Source organism: Ovis canadensis, chromosome 24 (assembly GCF_042477335.2).
Source record: "Ovis canadensis isolate MfBH-ARS-UI-01 breed Bighorn chromosome 24, ARS-UI_OviCan_v2, whole genome shotgun sequence".
NCBI classification, from domain to species: Eukaryota; Metazoa; Chordata; class Mammalia; order Artiodactyla; family Bovidae; genus Ovis; species Ovis canadensis.
The window spans coordinates 53,245,241-53,264,756 of record NC_091268.1 but is presented as its reverse complement, the minus strand read 5'-3'; the positions used below and the strand labels follow the sequence as shown (position 1 = coordinate 53,264,756).

At 44.4% G+C, this 19,516-nt stretch overlaps 2 protein-coding genes across 5 annotated transcripts in view; one reads left to right on the top strand and one right to left on the bottom strand.

The window, feature by feature from the left end:
* The first annotated feature begins 281 nt into the window (after nucleotides 1-281).
* Nucleotides 282-19,516, top strand: part of EIF2AK1 (eukaryotic translation initiation factor 2 alpha kinase 1) — a 25,757-nt gene continuing 6,522 nt past the window's right edge. Inside the window, exons 1-12 of one of the 4 annotated variants that reach the window (XM_069570136.1) lie at nucleotides 430-658; nucleotides 7,246-7,404; nucleotides 8,078-8,211; nucleotides 8,896-8,933; nucleotides 9,601-9,700; nucleotides 10,266-10,346; nucleotides 10,988-11,087; nucleotides 11,622-11,679; nucleotides 11,995-12,322; nucleotides 13,523-13,634; nucleotides 14,794-14,898; nucleotides 15,780-15,880. In XM_069570136.1, the coding sequence (XP_069426237.1) occupies nucleotides 541-658; nucleotides 7,246-7,404; nucleotides 8,078-8,211; nucleotides 8,896-8,933; nucleotides 9,601-9,700; nucleotides 10,266-10,346; nucleotides 10,988-11,087; nucleotides 11,622-11,679; nucleotides 11,995-12,322; nucleotides 13,523-13,634; nucleotides 14,794-14,898; nucleotides 15,780-15,880 (1,434 nt within the window). In that variant the 5' untranslated portion in view covers nucleotides 430-540. Of the gene's footprint in view, nucleotides 659-7,245; nucleotides 7,405-8,077; nucleotides 8,212-8,895; nucleotides 8,934-9,600; nucleotides 9,701-10,265; nucleotides 10,347-10,987; nucleotides 11,088-11,618; nucleotides 11,680-11,994; nucleotides 12,323-13,522; nucleotides 13,635-14,793; nucleotides 14,899-15,779; nucleotides 15,881-19,516 lie in introns of all 4 variants that reach the window. The other 3 variants (XM_069570135.1, XM_069570134.1, XM_069570137.1) reach the window with 3 other exon arrangements.
* The window catches only part of ANKRD61 (ankyrin repeat domain 61), a 3,686-nt gene continuing 952 nt past the window's right edge, over nucleotides 16,783-19,516 (bottom strand). Inside the window, exons 2-3 of the mRNA XM_069570139.1 lie at nucleotides 19,360-19,457; nucleotides 16,783-17,877 (exon numbers count right to left, since the gene is read on the bottom strand). Of these exons, the coding sequence (XP_069426240.1) occupies nucleotides 16,932-17,877; nucleotides 19,360-19,457 (1,044 nt within the window). The 3' untranslated portion in view covers nucleotides 16,783-16,931. The remainder of the gene's footprint in view (nucleotides 17,878-19,359; nucleotides 19,458-19,516) is intronic.

Here is a 19,516-nt window from a genome sequence, read left to right as displayed (position 1 = left end):
AGACGAATCCTGTAGATGCTTTTGATTTTTCTAAAATAAATAAATAAATAACAACAACAAATGACAAAGTCACCGAAGTGTCCGCAAAAAGTAAACATTTGGATCAGGGTCCCTGCAGACGCCGGATTCTTAGACTAGCACCGGAGTCCTGGCGGGAGATGTGAGAGCGCTGACTAGCTGGGTGTTCAGGTCCCGAGGGCAGTGGAGCCGGACCGCGGGGAGGGCAGGCCCGGGTCAACTCCGGTGTAGCAGGGGGCGGATCTCCCCACCGCCGCAGCGGCGAGAGGACCAGCCCATCGGGCGCCAAGGATGCGCCGGCGCGGGATCCAGCCCATCCTTCTCTCCACGAAAGGGGGGCATGGCCCCGATACGGGGCGTGGCCTGCGACGGCGTCGCTCGGGGCGGGGGCGAGACAGGTCTTCCGCCTTCCGCGGGGCTACTTCCGGATCCGGTGGCGACCGCTGGACTGGCAGAGTGCGGCGGCGCCGAGCTGGCTGGCGGGAGGGCTGGCTGACTGGCGTCTCTCGCGCGCGCCCGGCGATGCTGGGGGGCGTCTCTGGGGCCGCGGAGCGCGAGGCGGAGGGCAACGCGGCGGGGGCTGTGCCCGCGCCGCCCGCCATCGACTTCCCCGCCGAGGGCTCGGACCCCAAGTATGATGGTGAGGAACACGGAATGCGGCGGCCTTCCCCGCCCCCGTCCGCCTTCATCCTCGGGGCCGCAGGTGGCTGCGAGGTTCGGGCCAGGACCTGGACCAGTTGGGCTGGATCCAGGCCGGAATGGGGCCCAGCGGTGCAGTGTCGAGGGCGGGCGGGCCGTCTGGATTAGGAGAGCTCGTATTGAAACAGTTGTCTACAGCCCCCTGGATCGTTTCCCTTTCTGCTCCGCGGTTTTCCTCTGTGGCCTCGGGGCTACCGACGCGCCAGGCTGTTTTCCCTCTGGCTGTTTTCCAGCTCCTGAGCCCCGGGGCTCAGATGATGCGCTTGAGCGTTGCAAACTAGTCGACTGCAACTTGGCAGACCCTATGCGCTGAGCAGTTTGGGTTGAGTTTTCATGGTAGCTTCTCTTTGTCTTTTGCTTTACTTTCGCGTAGCTGAAGAGTTCTCATAGTGAAGCAGTAAGGACATCATCCTTTTCTGTTAAGGAAGAAACCCAAGTTTTCTTGAAGCTTTTGGTTACTAGGAGATAGGGTGTAAGTTCGTCAGGTGGTTCATAAAGCGAGGGGTGCTTATAACATTGAGTCTAACCAGTTCAAAATATCTCATATATTAATGAAAGGCTCTTCAGTGGTAACCAGTTGTTTGGGCAAGGTTTTTTTTTTTTTTTCCTTCTTTTTTCTTGAACATCAGGGTGATAACCAGGAACTTTTCCAGAATCGCAGTTGGTGTCAGAAGGGAGGGTGGTTTGGTGTGGACTGTTTACCTTGTAACATTTGTAATTGCCTGAGCCCTTGCAGACATCAACATAAGGATTTGCAGTGATCATGATAGCGGTATAATTTTCCGGGAGTTGGTGATGGACAGGGAGGCGTGGCGTGCTGCGATTCATGGGGTCGCAGAGTCGGACACGACTGAGCAACTGAACTGAAGATTAAATAGGGGCCCAAATGGAGCGTATGATAGGTAGTATTTGTTTGCTCTACTTAGTATTGGATAACTATAAAAATAGTTTAAAAATACTTTAAAAGTTTCATTTCCTCAGTAAATATATTGATGGTGATAGTATAGGTGTCGCTATTCTGTAATCCAGTAGCAAAAAATATCCCAAGTGCTCAGAATGTATTTTTTTAGTGGATGAACTCATTGAAGAAAATTGAAATATAGTTAATTTACAGTGTTGTGTTAATTTCAAATGTATAGCAAAGTAGCTCAGCAATATATATATATACACACACACACCCATATGTATATATATTCTTTTCCATTATAGGTTGTTACAAGATACTGAGTATAATTTTCCATGCTGTAAAGTAGGTCCTTGTTTATATATCATAGGGTTTATGGCCATTTAAAAAATAAAATTGTGCCATAAATGAATGAATCATTGATTCAGAAAGGTTTTTACTTTGTGGTAGTTCAAATAGAGTGATTATAGAGAATATACGTTAAATTGAAGCCTGAAACAAATATTAACATGTTGCAGGGGATTTAAAGGTGGAAGCTGAGTTGAAAAGGTCTTAATTTATTCCATAAATTCTTCAATTTTCACCCTTATTACTACCTACAGTTCTTGATAAAGAGAAACAAAAGGAGACTGTGATAGTGATTTAGGTAGGTTCTTAGCATAGGATGGTTGTAAGATAACTATTTTTTAAAGGAAAAACTGATTTTTTCCCACATGTATCATATTCTAGTAGCCGGTAATGTGTAGTGTTATGTCAAAGTCCCTGCTGTAAACAGGCAAGTCTGTTCTGTAACACTGTGATAAGGTTTTCTGCACACTGAAGATTATTCTTGAAGGGAGTGATCTTCGATAAGCTTCTAAAAATTTCCTTCTCTTTTGGTTACTCATGATACTGCTGTGTTTACATATTGCCTTTTCTTTCACGAGAAAAAGAGAAGCCCAGAATGTCCAGACATACACCGTCTTTTTGATATGAAAGGTTAGATCTGTGAGAAATCCTAGTTTAATTTCTTGATGTAAAAACAGAATAGGTAGATGACTTCTCAGCGGGTGTCTGTGTTGATGTGAGGAGGTCACTGTGCCCAACAGTGGTAGTGTTAGAAAAGTCACAGTCTGGATGTAACCGGCGCCTGTGTCCTTCAGCTGCTCGAGTAGGGATTCTCCTCCAACCAGCATCATCAGTCTTTGATCAAAGTTCTTGCATGTCTCTTTTCCTGCCCCTGTGGAAAAGCTCGCATTAGAAGGAGGCCCAACAGTAAACCTGTTGTCAGGCTCATTAATTTTTCTTCTTTCATCGGGCACAGGCATTTCCAAATTTTTACCTCTGATTAATCCTTCAGATTCTTTAATTTGGATCATACTTTCATCAGGAGGTTGAATCAGATGATTCCTTTCCTGTTTGTCTTACTCCCCTCTTACTTGGCAGAATTCTAGAACTCTAATTCACACTGGGCCTGGATCTTGTTTCTTCCTCTTTTATGGGAGAACTTGACCTCACCTTTCCTCTCAGCCCTTTACCTCTTCCTTTTCTCTGGACCATGACTGTGAAGTGAGAGACTTTCAGCCTCCACCTTCATTTCCCGTCAGTTTTACTCCTTCCTGTGTTTGGGTGTCTGTCCATCATCTTTTTCAAGTTGTCACTTTCTTATTAGGTTCAGTTGACTCTGTTGAGCAACCATTTTTTATTTTTTGTTTTTTATTAAAAAGTAGAATTTTCTTATCATAGAGGATAGGGATAAGGGTATATACAAGCAGAAAACACTCCTTAAAAAAAAAAAATCTCACCACTGTTGGCAATTCAGTACTTAAAAAATTTTTTTTTTCACATTATAGAATATATTGAAAAGGTAGAGAAGTCCGAAGAAGAAACTAAAAAAGCCATGATCTCATCCCCCACAGGTTACTGTTTGTAAATGGAAATTACAAGCAGTATGTTTTGGTTTAGCTAGGGACAACTTTTGGGTGAATTTTGCATTTAAAATATTTGGCAAAGAAAGGTATTCTGAATAGATTAAACGTTTCTATCAGAGTATGATAGAAACATTGTCTGAATAGGATAAAAATTTAGAGAAAGCATCAGAATATTTAAAGGCATAAAGGAAGGAGAGGGGAAGGTCCCGTTTACTCATGTCTCTGAGGAGACCTCACTGCTAAAAATTTGGTGTTTTTATTTGTAGTATTTCCTGAGAGGTGCTGTATACCAGGTGGATGCCTAGACACTGCTGGTCAAACAGGCAGACTATAAAACTGCTGCTCACTGTAATTTCACTCTTGGGAGTTTCTGTCATTGTGTCATTAAAAATACAGGGGGCAGAGACTTTTGTCTGTTTTGATCTTTCTATTCTTAGCTATAAAATAAATATATTTTAAAATCGTGACCATAATAGTTTGATAAGCAGGTTACTTTTTAAGTGTGAACTTATATTAGCATTTTCTTGTGATAAATCAGCCTTTAAGAACATAATTTTAAGATGACCACATTCTGTACTATCATTTATTTAATCTTTGCTGTGTTGTTAGAAAACAGGATTATCTTTTTTTTTTTTTAACCATTAGAAATAATACAGGGTTTGACCTCTATTTGTTATCTATATTCATAAATCTTTGTTAATACATGTTTATCTCTTTAGAATAGATCCATGGAAGTAAGGTTTGTTTGGTCAAAGAAAACATTTTTTTAAAAAGTTTTGATATGTTTAATTAAAATGGTGACCAGAAAGGTTGTGTTGGTTTCTATGAAACTGTCTTGCCTCACCTTTATTTGCATTACTAATTTATGTCCTGCTGCTTTTTGTTTTTTTAAAAATTTTAATTTTGTTAGAGTATAGTTGATTTACCAGGTTGTTTTAGTTTCAGGTGTACCACAAAGGGATTCAGTTATACATGTACAGATATTCATTCTTTTTCAGAGTCTTGAGTTCCCTGTGCTGTACCAGAGGTCCTTGTTGCTTGGCCTACTTCTTTGACTTGCTACATTATTATTTATGATTATCTTTCTGTATAGGGTCATTTATTGATACAACAGCTACATAGTATTCTATGTATGCTGCTGCTAAGTCGCTTCGGTCCTTTCTGACTCTATGTGACCCCATGGATGGCAGCCCACCAGGCTCCCCCGTCCCTGGGATTCTCCAGGCAAGAACACTGGAGTGGGTTGCCATTTCCTTCTCCAATGCATGAAAGTGAAAGTGAAGTCGCTCAGTCGTGTCCGACTCTTAGTGACCCCATGGACCGCAGCCCACCAGGCTCCTCCGCCCATGGGATTTTCCAGGCAAGAGTACTGGATATAACTTAACAAATTTTCAGTATTTTAAGGTGTTGCCCTGATCACCTTGGACATACATATTTGCTGTGTTTTCTTTATTTCCTTGGTTTATCTTTCCAAAAGTAGAATTGTTGGGTTAAGGTTTGCACGTTTGAAATTCTACAGTGTATTGCCAAAGGTTGTAGACACTTACCCCTTGGGTTTGAAAGTGTCTAGTTTTCTGTGCTCTTAGCCATACCAAGGATTCCAGACTTTAATTACCAGTCTGTGGTTGCCAAGGGGAAGGGTTTGTGGGAGGAATGACGTGGTAGGTTGGGGTTAGCAGATAAGCTTTTATATATGGAATGAATAAACAAGGTCCTTCTGTATCACACAAAAGAACTGTATTCAATATCCTATAATAAACCATAATGGAAAAGGATGTTAAAAAATATATATGTATGTATGTATGTATAACTAAATCATTTTGCTGTATAGCAGTAATTAACCCAACATTGTAAATCAACTATACTTCAATAAAAATAAATTTTTAAAAAGTTGCCAGTCTGGTGGCACTGTTTCCAAACTCTGGTGCTGTGGTTATTTTACTGTCTATGTGTCACACATAATCTAAGGTCCTCCGTTTCATAATATATATGTGTTACTAGCTATATTAAGCCTGTTTGAATTTTAACTGTGCTTCATTTTCTTACTAGCGTGTAGGAGCTCTGTATGAATATTGTCGCCTTTTCTTTCTTGACACATGCAGTACAGATTACTGTATCTGATTTTGTGATTCGTGTTTTAACTTGAAGATACCTTTATATAGAGACGTTTTTACATGGCACATTTTCCATTCTTTTTCTTTCTCATACTCAGATAATAATTATTCATTTAAAATGAATAGCACATCACCATTCATGCAGGTCTTTTTTGTTTTGAGCCCACCTACAGGTCAGAGAGGAAACTGGTGAATGAACTCTCAATTTGAAAAACATTGGCTCTTCCAGGACCTTCAGTGGTTTATAGAGAAGCTGGGAGCAGAGTGTTTGGGACAGGGACAATTTTGTTAATAGAAGGTGTAGGGTACAATGGGCCCCGTTCTGCAGAGTATTTCCAGCCAATTGGGTCAGCAGCTTTTGAGAGTTTGAAGTGCCTCATCTTTCCTCCAACAGCTCCTTTTACCAGGTTTCACTCGCATTAACCTCTCCTTCCCATTCCTAGTATTTGAATCCTGGCTAGTCCATTTCTTTCTTACTATCTCTGGAACTTGTTCTTTCCTCCAAGTTTCTTCACTTAATTCCTCTGCTAGGCTCATCCTGACTTGGTGTTGTGCGTGCCTCCTTCCAGGCTCCCCGTCACGTGTCCAGAACAGTTTCCTCACTGTTTTCCTGCATTGTGCTTTTGGCCTATTAAATGATGTATTTAATAAACGGTGCACGAGAACTTCTGACCTTCTGCTTTAAGTGCCAACTGAGCTGCCGGCTTGATCTTGTTTAGTAGAATGAAGATAGGCTTGGGAGTCTGTCTGAGATGCCTGCTCACTTGTTCCTCAACCTCTCAATGAGGTCAGCGTCTGCATCTGTAAAATGGGAATGGTCACATAGGGTTTCGTGAGGACTAAATGAGATCATGCATATAAAACACCTGGTCCAAACGTATGTAGCACACTCTCAGCATAAAGGTTCCATCCTTCCTCCCTTTCCTTTTCTCCACAGCCAGACTTCTGGTACCTCTGGCCGGAAGGAAGCCTGTTCCTGCTTGTTTGCTTGCTGATATATTTATTTTCCATTTATTCATTTCTGCCTTTGCACACATCATTAACCAAAACGTCCTCCTTGCCTGCAGTGGCATCTTTCTGCTAGTGCTTCCAGACTTGCAGATTTCAACTCAAAGCTCAATTCCAGACACTCTGTCTTGATTAACTCCAGTCACCTAAACTAATGTTTTGCTCTTTATTTCCTTAAATTTAAGTAGTCTTGTACTAATTAGCATATGCTTTTTTTTTTTCATTGTGAGACATGCTTGTTGTTGTTGTTCAGCTGGTAAGTTGTGTCTGACTCTGTGTGACCCCATGGACTGCATCATGCCAGGCTTCCCTGTCCTTCACTGTCTTCTGGAGTTTGTTCAGACTCGTGTCCATTGAGTCCGTGATGCCATCCAACCATCTCATCCTCTGTCGCCCCCTTCTCCTCCTGCCCTCAATATTTCCCAACTTCAGGATCTTTTCCAATGAGTTGGCATTGGGTAGTCTTTCCATCAGGTGGGCAAAACATTGGAGCTTCAGTATCAGTCCTTGCAATGAATATTCAGAGTTGATTTCCATTAAGATTGGCCAGTTTACCATTTCTTAAATTTTTTTTTCCCATTTTCACTTGCAGAATCTGATGTTCCCGCAGAACTCCAGGTGCTGAAAGGACCCCTGCAGCAGCCCACCTTCCCTTTTGCAGTTGCCAACCAACTGTTGCTGGTTTCGCTGCTGGAGCACCTGAGCCATGTCCATGAGCCAAACCCACTTCGTTCCAGACAGGTGTTTAAATGTCAGTAAGAATGAATTAACTTTGCTAAGTAAAACTTGTACAAATTCTATGTTGTTTAATGCCATCGGTTTGAGAGGCAGCCTGTGTCTAAAAATTTGAAATAAACCTTAATAATACATCTTGTAAATTTATTTTGTATTTTCCTTTGGGTAATTCCTTATGAATGTCATCGCTGTGAACACCTAAAAAGATTAATCACCATAAAATTGTGTGTATCTGAATAAATAAAAGGTAGGTCTTTTTGATTTATAAAGTGATAATTCATGGAGTTTTCGAAGATCTGTTATGGTTTAGTTGGTGAGCAGATACATGAAAATCCCAGGTACTGATTCTGAATCTGTTCTCGACCAAAACCCTGAAACAGTTGTGACCAGTTGTCTTGACCCTCCAGCTGGGTGTCTTACAGTTCACGCCTGGCACTGTTTCCCTGAAGTTCAAGTCAGCTCCCGCAATTGAAGGGCTTAGTCCCCAAGACTGCCCTCATTTCAGATGCCAGTTGCAAGCAGGAGGTCCCTGGGTGCTTGGGTTACCCATGCTTGTGGCTGACTTGGTTCCAAATTGGGGGTCCCCATTGCCCCTCAGGTTTGAGAATTTGCTGTGGCAACTCACAGCGCTCAGGGAGACACTTTATTGCTGGGCTTTCTAATGATTGTTTTCCCCGCTCTCCTTACAGTGCTTTGTCAGACCTTTATCAAAATGGGGCTGCTGTCGTCCTTCACCTGCAGCGATGAGTTCAGCTCGTTGCGGCTACATCACAACAGAGCCATTACGCATTTGATGAGGTCAGCTAAGGAGAGAGTTCGCCAGGTAAGCACTGAGAAATAAATGTACTCGGTGTGTGACAAAAAACATCCTGATTTTAAGAGAACTCCATTTTAAAGCATTATGAGAACCTGATAACGTGGTTTTTTTTTTTTTTTATATAACAGGTTTAATATTAACTTTGTTTATTCAACAGATATTTATCGAATGGCTGTTGTGTGTTAGGCTATCTTGTAGGAGTTGGGGTTCAAGTAGTGCACAAAATAAAAGTCCCTGCCCTCAGGGAGCTTATGTTCCTTGAGGAGGAGGCAGTGAACAATAGAAAAAGAAAAATACATGGGGTGTTAGTCGGTGGTGTTAAGAAACATCAAGGAGTAGAGGGCTTAGAAAATGTTGGGAGGTGCTGTGTGAACTCTGCATAGCGTGTCAGAGTGGGCCTTGCTGAGAGGAGAGGCAGGAGCTGCAGCTGAGCACTGAGCCATGCAGAGGGGTCTCAGCTTGGCCTTTGGGTGGTGAGAATATAGCTTTTCCATGAGTGCTCTTTCAGGGAGAAATATCCTTAATTGCAAACCCTTAAGTGATATTGAAAAAGCCATTGGATGGGTGGGTGTATTTTTTTTAATGTTAATTTGAGCATTTGGGAGTAGTCATATAACATTGAATTTAGGTAGATTCCTTATTCCATGAAATTTTCAAAATGTTTTTTAAAAAATAATTTTTTGATTTTAGGGTCCTTGTGAGGATAATTCTCACATCCAGAAGATCAGGTATGTGTTGAATAGTTTTATGACTATGTAAGAAGTAAACTGATTCAAAAAGAAATCAGTATGGAGAAGTAATCCTGCATTAATCAGAAATTAGTATGGGGATTAAAAATAATGTAGTTAGGGTAGTTCATGAAAGTTAAAAGCTTTGTAAGATTTCTCATTCTCTTGACACCGCCCCCCCAATTCCTTAGGGATTCTATAAGCCCCGCCCTTAATTCAGAGCACCGACATCCAGTCCCTGTCAGGGGAACACCACTGAATTTCAACTTCATGGAGGAAATGCTAGTTTAAAACCTGTAACTGTTCTGAACCATTAAGAAATTTAAGTAAATTTGTCACTAAACTCAACTAGTCAGCTGCTGCCTGTTAGTCATCTTTAGAATTCCTGTTTTAAAACAATAATAATTTCTAATTGGAATACTAGTTGCTGGTAAAATACTTAAAATTAGGTTAAAGTTGTCTCTGCTCTCTCTGCTATGCTATTGATTTGCTTATTAGCAGAGGCTTTCTTCATAGAGAATGGAGAGTTTCATTTTAGCGCATCCTTTCCAAACCATTCCAGCTTAGGGGATTCCCAGGGCAGTAATACAGTGAGCATGACCTATCTTGGAATGTCGTGGTTCTCTCATGTTTTGGTATTGACTGATTGGTTATGTTTAACTTTCAGAGCAAGGGAAGTAGCCTTTGAAGCACAGACTTCACGTTACTTAAACGAATTTGAAGAGCTAGCCGTTTTAGGAAAAGGTGGATACGGGAGAGTATACAAGGTGGTTTTCTACATATTCATTCTGACTTCTACTCTAAACAACGTATTGTATGTGAAGATGTTTTCATTGCCATTTAAAGTGCTCAAAGGAAATTTCCAGAAATCGTATATTTTCTTTTATTAAGATCTGTCATTTGTTAGGGATGTGGGCAGGTTTTAAGTTTTTCCTAACCACGTTGGTGATTTAGGGGGAGTCTGGAAACGTTTTGAGTTTTGTTCTATGGTTTTTATTTAAAAATGTATTACTTGAAACAGTTATTTATGCTGCTGTGTTTTTCACAGAGCTTTTTTGTGAACATCCCCATTCTTCAAACATAGAGCTTCTAGGAGCTGGACTCAGTCCAGCTCTCAGAACCACGACATTCTCAGTACTTGAAAAAACTTTTAGCCTGGCTGACTACGGCTGACTTCCCTAAAGGTAGTTAAGAGGAGTCAAAATTACTTTGTAGTATAATTTTATCTCTTTGTCTAGTTTGGATTATCTAAGGTCAAGTTGAAAAGAACTGTCTTTATTCAGTTGGAATTTAATGGTATAGTTTACTTTGTCTTCTCATCTACTTTTTTAGGTCAGGAATAAATTAGATGGTCAGTACTATGCAATTAAAAAAATCCTGATTAAGGGTGCAACTAAAACAGATTGCATGAAGGTATGATTTTAAACATTTACTTATTTTGAATAATTGAGTATTTACGTCCTTTTGAAAGAGTTTGTGTGTGTGTCTGTATTTGGCAAATAGTAGGTGGTATGGATTAACAATTTACTAAGATTGTGTTACAGTAAAATAAACATCAAGACTTAATTTTTTTATAGGCACTTCAGATTGACCACATTTCTGGGTCATTGCTGGGGAAGTTAATTTTTTAAGTAAACTGTTTATATATAATATGTAACGGGCTTCTTAGGAAAAACACAGATGCTCAATTCAGGTCCAGCTCCTCCCTGGGATGCTGGGTGGTCCTGAGCAAATGACCTAGTCCTCTAAGCCGCTTCTGTCTGTTGCCCTTGAAATAGCGGTGACAGATATGGTTTATTTACCTTGGAGGGCTGGACTTAACTTGAAGGAATGAAATGAGAGAATGATTATGTATGAACCATGAGAAGTGTAAAGTACCATATGCATGTAAGGTTTTTAGTTGCTAAGCAACTGCATTTTTCTCCCACAGAAGTATCCCCATCATTTTAAGATAGTTTAGATTCCTTGTACAGAGGGAACAAGTCATATTTGACACCAGACACATATAACAGATTTGTCAGTAGAAGTCAGCTCTGAGTATATTTCTTCTCCAGGTCCTGCGGGAAGTTAAGGTGCTGGCCGGTCTTCAGCATCCTAATATTGTTGGCTATCACACGGCCTGGATAGAACATGTTCACGTGGCCCACAGACAAGGTGAGCGGCTTTAGGAGACACAGTTGAAGGGCTGGTGAATTTTGGCCTATAGGCCACATCTGGCCTGCCTCTCTTGCGCATCCCACAAGCTGATATACATTTTTTTAAAGAGTTAAAAGGAATCAAAGGAAGCATATTTTGTAAAGATTATGTGAAATTCAAATTTCATTGCCAATAAGTACAGTGTGTAGAAGCCAGGCTCACAGGAGTGCGTCCTCCGCCACCGCTTTGGCACTACAGAGCAGAGCGGCATAGTGGCAGCCGAGCCCCCGGGGCCCACAGAGCTTTAAATGCTTACTGTTGGGTCCTGCCCACTGAGTTCACTGAGCCCTTGTATAGGTGAACAGCTCTGTTTATCTTTCCTAAAATCCACCAGTCATTTGACTAAGCTCGCTGTATTTGCACTTTGCCAGAAGGTCATGACATTTTTTATCTTGTATTCTCATTTGGTATTAGTTACATATCTTAGCACTGCCTTCGACTATAAATTAGAAAACTGAGCAGCTTTGAAGACTCTTCTTTTCTCTTCAGCAGATAGACTTTCTCTTCAGTTGCCGTCCCTGGAAGTGATCTCCGACCAGAAAGATTCCAGGTACGTGGGCTGCTGTGTCCTTTCACGTAGTAGATGTTAACTTCCTGTCACCTCCTTGGTTGCCTTTTGCAACCAAGGCACTCAGGAGTGTTTTAGACTTCTTGCTTAGTTTCATTACAAAATGTTAAACAGTTTTCTTTTTCCTCTCAAGTGTTTCCTGTCAGTATTTTTAATTACTACTGCTAGACAGAGTGGCTGTCTTTTTTGTTAGTTTACCAGTAAGATATACATGCAGCCTGGAAGGAACAGTTGAGGTGGTACTCTTGACCTTTTTTTACATTGATTTTTATCTGTACTTTTTTTTTCTCCCTGCAGCGCTCAATATGATGTTAAAAGTGACGAAAGTAACAGCTCATCCATTATTTTTGCCGAATTCACCTCAGAAGAACAGTCCTTACGAAAACCTGGTGTTGAAGACAATCAGAATAATGAATTGGTGAACTACAGCTCCAGTGTCGTCTCCAGAGATGCTGGTGACTTCGAATCATCACTTGAGCTCCGCGAAAGTGACGTGGCTGATGGGTCTTCCAGACCCATTGTTGGGCGTCGGCTGCCGCTTCAGCATAACTCTGACCCGGAGGAGAACTTCGCATCCACTGAGGAGTCTTCTGAAGCAAACCTCAACTTGTTGGGGCAGACAGAGGTCAGTGCCTCTCCCAGGACCTGCCGATCTGCCGGTTCCCGGTGGTGATGGCGTGGAGCCCTGTGGCTGGATCCAGGCGCCCCCTTCCCAGGCTGGCTCCCTCCCCGGCTTCTCCTCCCCGTCTCTCCCGTAGCCCTCCTGACCTCGGGGTCTGTCTCTTTTCTCGTGTCCCTCCTAACCTGTGGCCCTTGTGTTTGGTCTCCCCTTTTTCCCTCAGTTAACGCTCGCCCTTTCCTGACCTCCTTGCCTGGGCCCTTTCCTTCCCTAGACACTTCATATGTACACCTCGGGATAGAAATGATCTCTCACGCTCTGTTTCTGTGGTATGTTAGCTTCATACTGTCAAAATGTATTTATGGAGAAAGATTTTCTGTCTTTTGGAACCTGACTTTAGAAGACCATCCTAGTGGGGTCACCTGGTCATCTTTCAGGGTCTTATTACACTAATTAGGATTCCACTGATAATGCTGGTGAAACTCCCACGTGCTCGAGTAACATTAACAGGGTCTACACATAATCCGTCATGTTGGGATCATAAAACTTGAGACACCATCCATATAGTCACATAAAATTAATTCTGGCTGTCCAGGAACACGAGGCTCTGTGTATGTATTCTCGATGCACAAAATTTTGAGTAGGTCCCCCTGAATTTTACAGGAGTTGAGTGTGAGAGACTTTTCATCAGAAATCCTTTCATTGCTCTGTAATACATTTGAAAATCTTCCTGAATGGGCTGCAGTGAGCTTAATTGTTGCTTTTTTCTTAGACAAATGGTTAATTTCTGTTCCGCTGAAGTCAAACAAAGAGTGTGTACACTCTGGGGTATCCATAGAGTGGTGGAATGCCATACAGTCAGTCCAGTACTCTATCTTAGCTTTAAAAACTGTATCTTGAGAGCCGACTGAACAGTTTTGGGCCCATGGCCTCTGTTACATTTGAGAGCTTCTTCCATTTGCCGCCTGCCTAAGCCCAGCTGGGCCTGCCGTCCGCCCACTCAGTGATGACACCCCGTCTCCAGTGTTGCTCTATTCCCCCTGTCTCCTTCACTAGCCTCTAGGCTTCTTGGGTAGGCCTGTCTGTCCGAGCGCCTCTGCCCGCAGCCCATAGCCCGCTGCTTGGCCTCGAGCAGGTGGGGAGCCTTTGTCCTCTCGAGACCTCTGTGAGCGAACCTGCGACGAGAGCCCGCTCGTGTCCCCCCAGGTGCAGTACCGCCTGATGCTGCACATCCAGATGCAGCTGTGTGAGCTCTCGCTGTGGGACTGGATCGCGGAGCGAGACGGCCGGGCCCGGCAGAGTGTGGACGAGGCTGCCTGTGAGTACTGAGGGCGTGCCCCAGGGCCTGGCCGGGAGTGGCAGGCAGGTTGTCTCTGCCTCTGGATGCTTGAGACTGGGGGGGGAAGGAAAATCACAGTTTTAGAAACAAGTAGGTTGCTTAGAAGTTACTCAGACGATAATCTGCCCGCAATGTGGGAGACCCGGGTTCGATCCCTGGGTCAGGAGGATCCCCTGGAGAAGGAAATGGCCACCCACTCGTTTTCTCGCCTGGAGAATTCCATTGACGGATTAGCCTGGTGGGCTACAGTCCACGGGGTCGCAAAGAGTTGGACACGATTGAGCGAGTAATATTCACTGTCATAGATACATAGTTTGCTAATATTTAAGAGTAATATGGTGGCTCAGATGGTAAAGAATCTGCTCACAGTGCGGGAGACCTTGGTTTGATCCCTTAGTTGGGTAGATCCCCTGGAGAAGGGCATGGCAAACCACTTCAGTATTCTTGCCTGAACAGTCCCCATTGGCAGAGGAGCCTGGTGGGCTATAGTCCATGGGGTCACAAAGAGTCGGACACTATTGAGCAACTGAGCACCCAGCACAGGAGTAATATGCTAGAATTTAGGTTAGGGATTTTAGATAGAAAAGGTCTTTAAAATGTTTTTAAGGGAAAAAATTTAAATATTTTATTTTAGGTTTTTAGCCTGAAAATGTGACACTTTTACAAAAAGAGACCTTGAAAGAAACCCTTACAGAAGGGTATGTAGTCAGGAGTTTGTCTCCCTCAGGATCCAGAGTACCCCCACCCCTCCCCGCCCCACAGTTCTAGCATATCCTCTAGAAATAACTCTGTTAGGTTAACGTTTGTAAAATATTACCACACTGGTTCTCAACTTAGGCTGCACATTGAAATTACCTGGGGGAACTTTTCAAACACATGTCTATAAAAAAGAATAAGTCTACAGTGGGAGAAACCTGGCAGACACCCCCTAAGCTAGTGGTCAAGGTCAATATCAACAGTGATAACTCATGTTGCTAGTATGTGCACTTGAGAAGAGCTGATGAGAGGGGCAGGGTATCTCTGTGGTCTTCCTCCCCAGAGCCCATAACCCCAGTCTAATCACGAGATAAACACAGACACATCCCAGCTGAAGGATGTTCTACCAAACACCTGACCAATCCTTCTCAAAACTGTCAAGGTCATCATAAACAGGAAAAGTCTGAGACCAGAGGACCCTCAAGAGGCATGACAAGTAAATGTAATGTGTCCTGGATGGAGTCCTGGAACAGAAAAAGGACATTAGGTAAAAACTAGGGAAGTCTGAATAACCCATGGACTCTTAGCAGGATCGGTGCATTAATTGCGACAAATGTACCAGACTGATGTAGGTGTTGATGACAGGGAGCCTGGGTGTGGGGTAAGTGGGCACTGCCTCAGTTTGTCTGTCAGTCTAAGACTGTTTTTTCTAAAAAATGAAATCCTTTTCAAAAAGGATGTTGTCTGGGCCCACAGCAATAACTTTTATATAGTTGGTCTTGGTTAGGGCTTGGCCTTTGGTCTGTTTTGTGAAAGTTCTCTTGTTGGTTCTAACGTGTGTCCAAAGTTGAGATTCACTGTATCATAATAGGTTATCAAAATAGGGGATGTGAACGACTTGATTTTAGGCCAAGACTCAACTAAGTATAATTAGTCATTTGCTATTCACTCCTAATGAAACTGGGCCCCTCTATTTGGACTAAAACACAGGTTAGTTGGCCTACTCAGAATCTTAAGGCTGGCTTCCAGCGGAGAGGAGGAGATGTAACGTCTCTCCAGTAGCTCCTCAGTGTCCCTGTCTCCCATGAACCTAGAGCGTTCCAGATGTTGCTCAGCGCAGTCGCGGGCGGTGGCGCCTGGGGTATCGAGGGCCCCCAGGAGCTGTATGTGTCCTCGTCCTCCTCGTGTACATTGTAATGCTGTGGGCTCGTCTTTGTGGGAGGAGCGTGGTTCACCCCAGCCCTGTGAGCAGTTGGTTTCACAGCTTCTGCTTGGGAAATGAGTCCTTAGGGAAGTGCTGAAAATCTGAATGTTGTATCGGTGTCACATGTTCATGTATTTGTAACTGCATTCATTACATTTTGATATTAATTAATGAGTGAAAAACTATTAGAAAAGTGAAACTTTTTTTTTTTTTTTAACTTCAAGGTCCTTATGTTATGGCCAGTGTTGCAACAAAGATTTTTCAGGAATTGGTGGAAGGCGTGTTTTACATACATAACATGGGGATTGTACACAGAGATCTGAAGGTGAGTGGGGGAGACTCAGCCACTGACAGCTGCTTACTGGGATGCCTTGGGTATCTGTTCATGAAATTAAATGAGGTTGTGTACCTTTGTTCGTTTACCTCGGAGGTTATCCTTACGTCTGTGTTACATAAGTCATCGTTCCATAGGTCTGGAACATGAAACCTTGAAGGGAAATTTAAAAGGAATAATCTTTGGGTATTCAAAAATTCTAGCTCATTTCAGGTGTTAATACTGAGGGTGCTCTGAGTACAAATATAACTCATTTTGCTAAAGATATTTCATGCCGACAAAAATGCTCATTTTTTTCCTGCCTTGGAGGTAAAATCTGTTTCTATAATTATTCCTCTTAAAGGAAATTTAACATGGGAATTTTTTTTTCTGCTGTTTTAAAAAACTGCAGTAACTATTCCAATTTTTGATAAAAGACTGTCAAGAGAGAAAATGGAATTCATTGGTGGTACAATGGTTAGGACTCCATGCTTTCACTGCCAAGGGCAAAGGTTCAGTTCCTGGTTGGGGAACTAAAATCTCACAAGCTACTTGGCGCGGCCAAAAAAAGAGAAAAATATATATTTACTGCTTTGGTGTGCTTAGTTGCTCAGTCATGTCTGACTCTTTTGCAACCCCTTGGACTAAATATAGCCCACCAGGCTCTCCTCTGTCCGTGGGGTTCCAGGCAGGAATACTGGAGTGGGTAGCCGTGTCCTCTACCAGGGGATCTTCCCGACCCAGGGATTGAACCCCTGTCTCCTATGTTTCCTGCATTGCAGGCAGATTCTTTACCTGTTGAGCCATTGAGAAGCCCTCCTTTTTTGGCAGTTAAATTAATTTACCTACCTTTTGGGGGCAAAAGTTAAATCCTGGAAAATGCTCTTAAAAGACTGTTCAGGAAGGAACAGTTACTGTGCAGACCACTTTATTTCTTGAAAAGGGTTAAGAACCAGTAGTTTGCACATTTGTATAAGGTGGCAGTGTAGGTATTTGGGCGCACGTCTAGCCAGAAGGGGCAGGGAGTCACTGGAGCCCTGTGGCCCTGTGCAGCCTGGACGGCTTATTTCAGGAGCTGGGCTAAGTCGTGATGGCCATAGACAGAGCTCCACATCTCCCCCGGGAGAAGCCGCCTCAAGAGCTGTTTGTGCTTCTCCCCGTAAATATTTCTGACGTTTCTTTTACAGATGTCTTCCAGGGATAAGGGCTTCTGAGATAGCTTTAGGAGGGTTTCCCTTAGGAGGTGGAATTCCGGGAGCAGGATCCCCGCAGGTAGGTTTCCTTGGTTGTCGGTCAGCCTCAGAGGGTAAGAGCGGAAGAGCAGCCTGGCGAGAAGGGCCGTGTCTCGTATGTTGGAGCCACGCTGGAGGTACATGTGTATCGGAGACTCCCCGTTTCTTGTTAAGATGTTCACGTTGGCTTCAAATTCGAGCAGGAGGTTGATGATCACCTCCCTGCCTCCGAAACACGCCTCATGGATGGCGGCCTGACCGTCATGGTCCCGGGCGTTGACCTGGGCCCCGTGGACCAGGAGTAGGCGAATGCAGCCGAGGCCTGCCGCCAGCAGCCGGCCGGCCTTGCTCGACGCGGTGCACACCGCCAGCTTCAGGGCCGTGTTGCCTGTGGAGGAGATGGCGCAGTTGACGTTGGCCCCACAGGCAATCAGAGTTTCCATCATTTCCTTGTTGAGTATGTCGGCAGCCATGTGCAGGGGCGTCATGCTGGACCCATTCTGGGCGTTGACCTGGGCCCCGTTCTGCACCAGGATGGACAGGACCAAGTGGGTCCCGTAGATGGTGGCCAGGTGCAGCGGGCAGTGCCTGTGGCCGCTGTCCACCCGAGCATTCACCTGGGCCCCGTGCGCGCACAGGATGCGGAGGCACAGGACGGCGTTGCTCTGGATGTCTGTCAGCATCATCTGGATCTTGTTCCTCGGCTTCGTCCACGTGGTCGAGGTGATGGGCCAGTTCAGCAGCATCAGGTGCAGGGTGGTGAAGCCTTGTGTGTCCCTGGAATAGGCATTCAGGGCAGGTTACACTCAGCTCACAGTGGGGATGGCCTGGGGGGGCGAGCTATGGCTTACGAGGGAAACAATTAGATAGTCCCCCGTGATTACCCGAAAGGTGGGCCTGACACTCTGCATTGCTCTTTACTTTCTTGGGGTATTGCAGCATTCTGAGGGGACAGGGTGGTATGCCTCACAGCACAGAGGGGCTCAGCTTCCTGTCATAGCTTGTGTCAGCTGCAAGTCCTGCTAGATTCGTGGCCTCCTCCAGGCTGCATCTCAGTTACCTCTGTGTCCCAGCGCCTCCCCAGGGGAGTGTGCAGAGTTAGCAGCCATTCAGTAAAACCGCCCGGACTCCTGCATGATCCAGGGGTTCCCACTGAAGTGAGCCGTGAAGGGCCAGGGCGCCTGCTGACTCAGTCCCTGGTGGCCCCGCGCCTGCTCCTCTAACCTGGCATTTTCACCCACGTGCGGATGGCAGGGGCTGCCTCTCGAGTTCACTCTCAGAACCTGCTCCACCCCAGGCCAAGCAAAGGTTTGACAAATCAGCTCTCGTCTCCGTTACTGAAGTCTCTCACAATTGACTTCAGAACTCCGTGATTTTGGCAGGGAAAGGGGAAGATCTCTTAGGAACATCTGACCACTCCCCTGGAATTGGATAACTTTGAGTTCACCTGTGTGGATTTAACGTAAGCCCTGCGACAGGGAAGTGGAGAAATAGCAGCATCCCCACCTGGCAGAGCTTCCAGTCGAATGTGGAAGGGTTAAGTCGACAGAGCTACTAAACAGGCTGGTGGGCAGAGTTCTCCAGAGATCTGCGCCCCACCCAAGGCGAGGAAGGTATACTGAGGAGTCCCGGTGTATACTGAGGAGTCCCGGTGGAGGGGTGGGGGAGCTGCCGCTCCAGTCCTGGGAGGCCTGTGGGCAGGTCTGCAGACCCCGGTGGGGCTCATGGGGGAGGGTGACGGCACGATGGGTTGGGGGCCTTTCCGGAGCACGGTCAGGATTTGGGCTTTACTTTTGTTTATACCATGTACTTCTTCCATTCATTCAGATGGTATTTATAGGACACTTAGGAAGTATCAGCCTTGGTTTAGGTGGTGAAGATATATTGGGAAGCAGGATAAACTTCTTTCCAAGAAAATCTCTGCCTATTTCTATTTTCTTGTCTCTCCTATCTAACTTAGGTCATTAAACTCCCTGAGGGCTGTGACCAGGGACTTCATTTTGCACAAACCATTGCTGAGCACTTAATACTCACGCTGCATTAAGAGGGCTGACTGACTTGTGTTCTCGAATTATTTCCAGTTTTTCAGAGGATCTCTAGTCAGTAAAGAAACTGGTTTGTTCAAAATGTGGTAGGTAACCTGTAGTCTGTCCCTGATGGAATGGACGAGTCCAGACAGGACCGGGAAGAGGACACTGAAATCTTATGTGTCCTCATTTATTCATATTTTCAAAATGGTGGCCCGTCGCGGTAACTTACCGGACTTCCGGGTCAGCCCCACGCTCCAGCAGGCAAAGCAGACTCTGCGCCTTGAGGTATTTGGCTGCCAGGTGGATGGGGGGGAAGGACAGCGTCTCCTTGGGGGAAGAAGTACGTTACAAGTAGCCCAGTGTAGTTGGAAATAACAGTTGTGTTA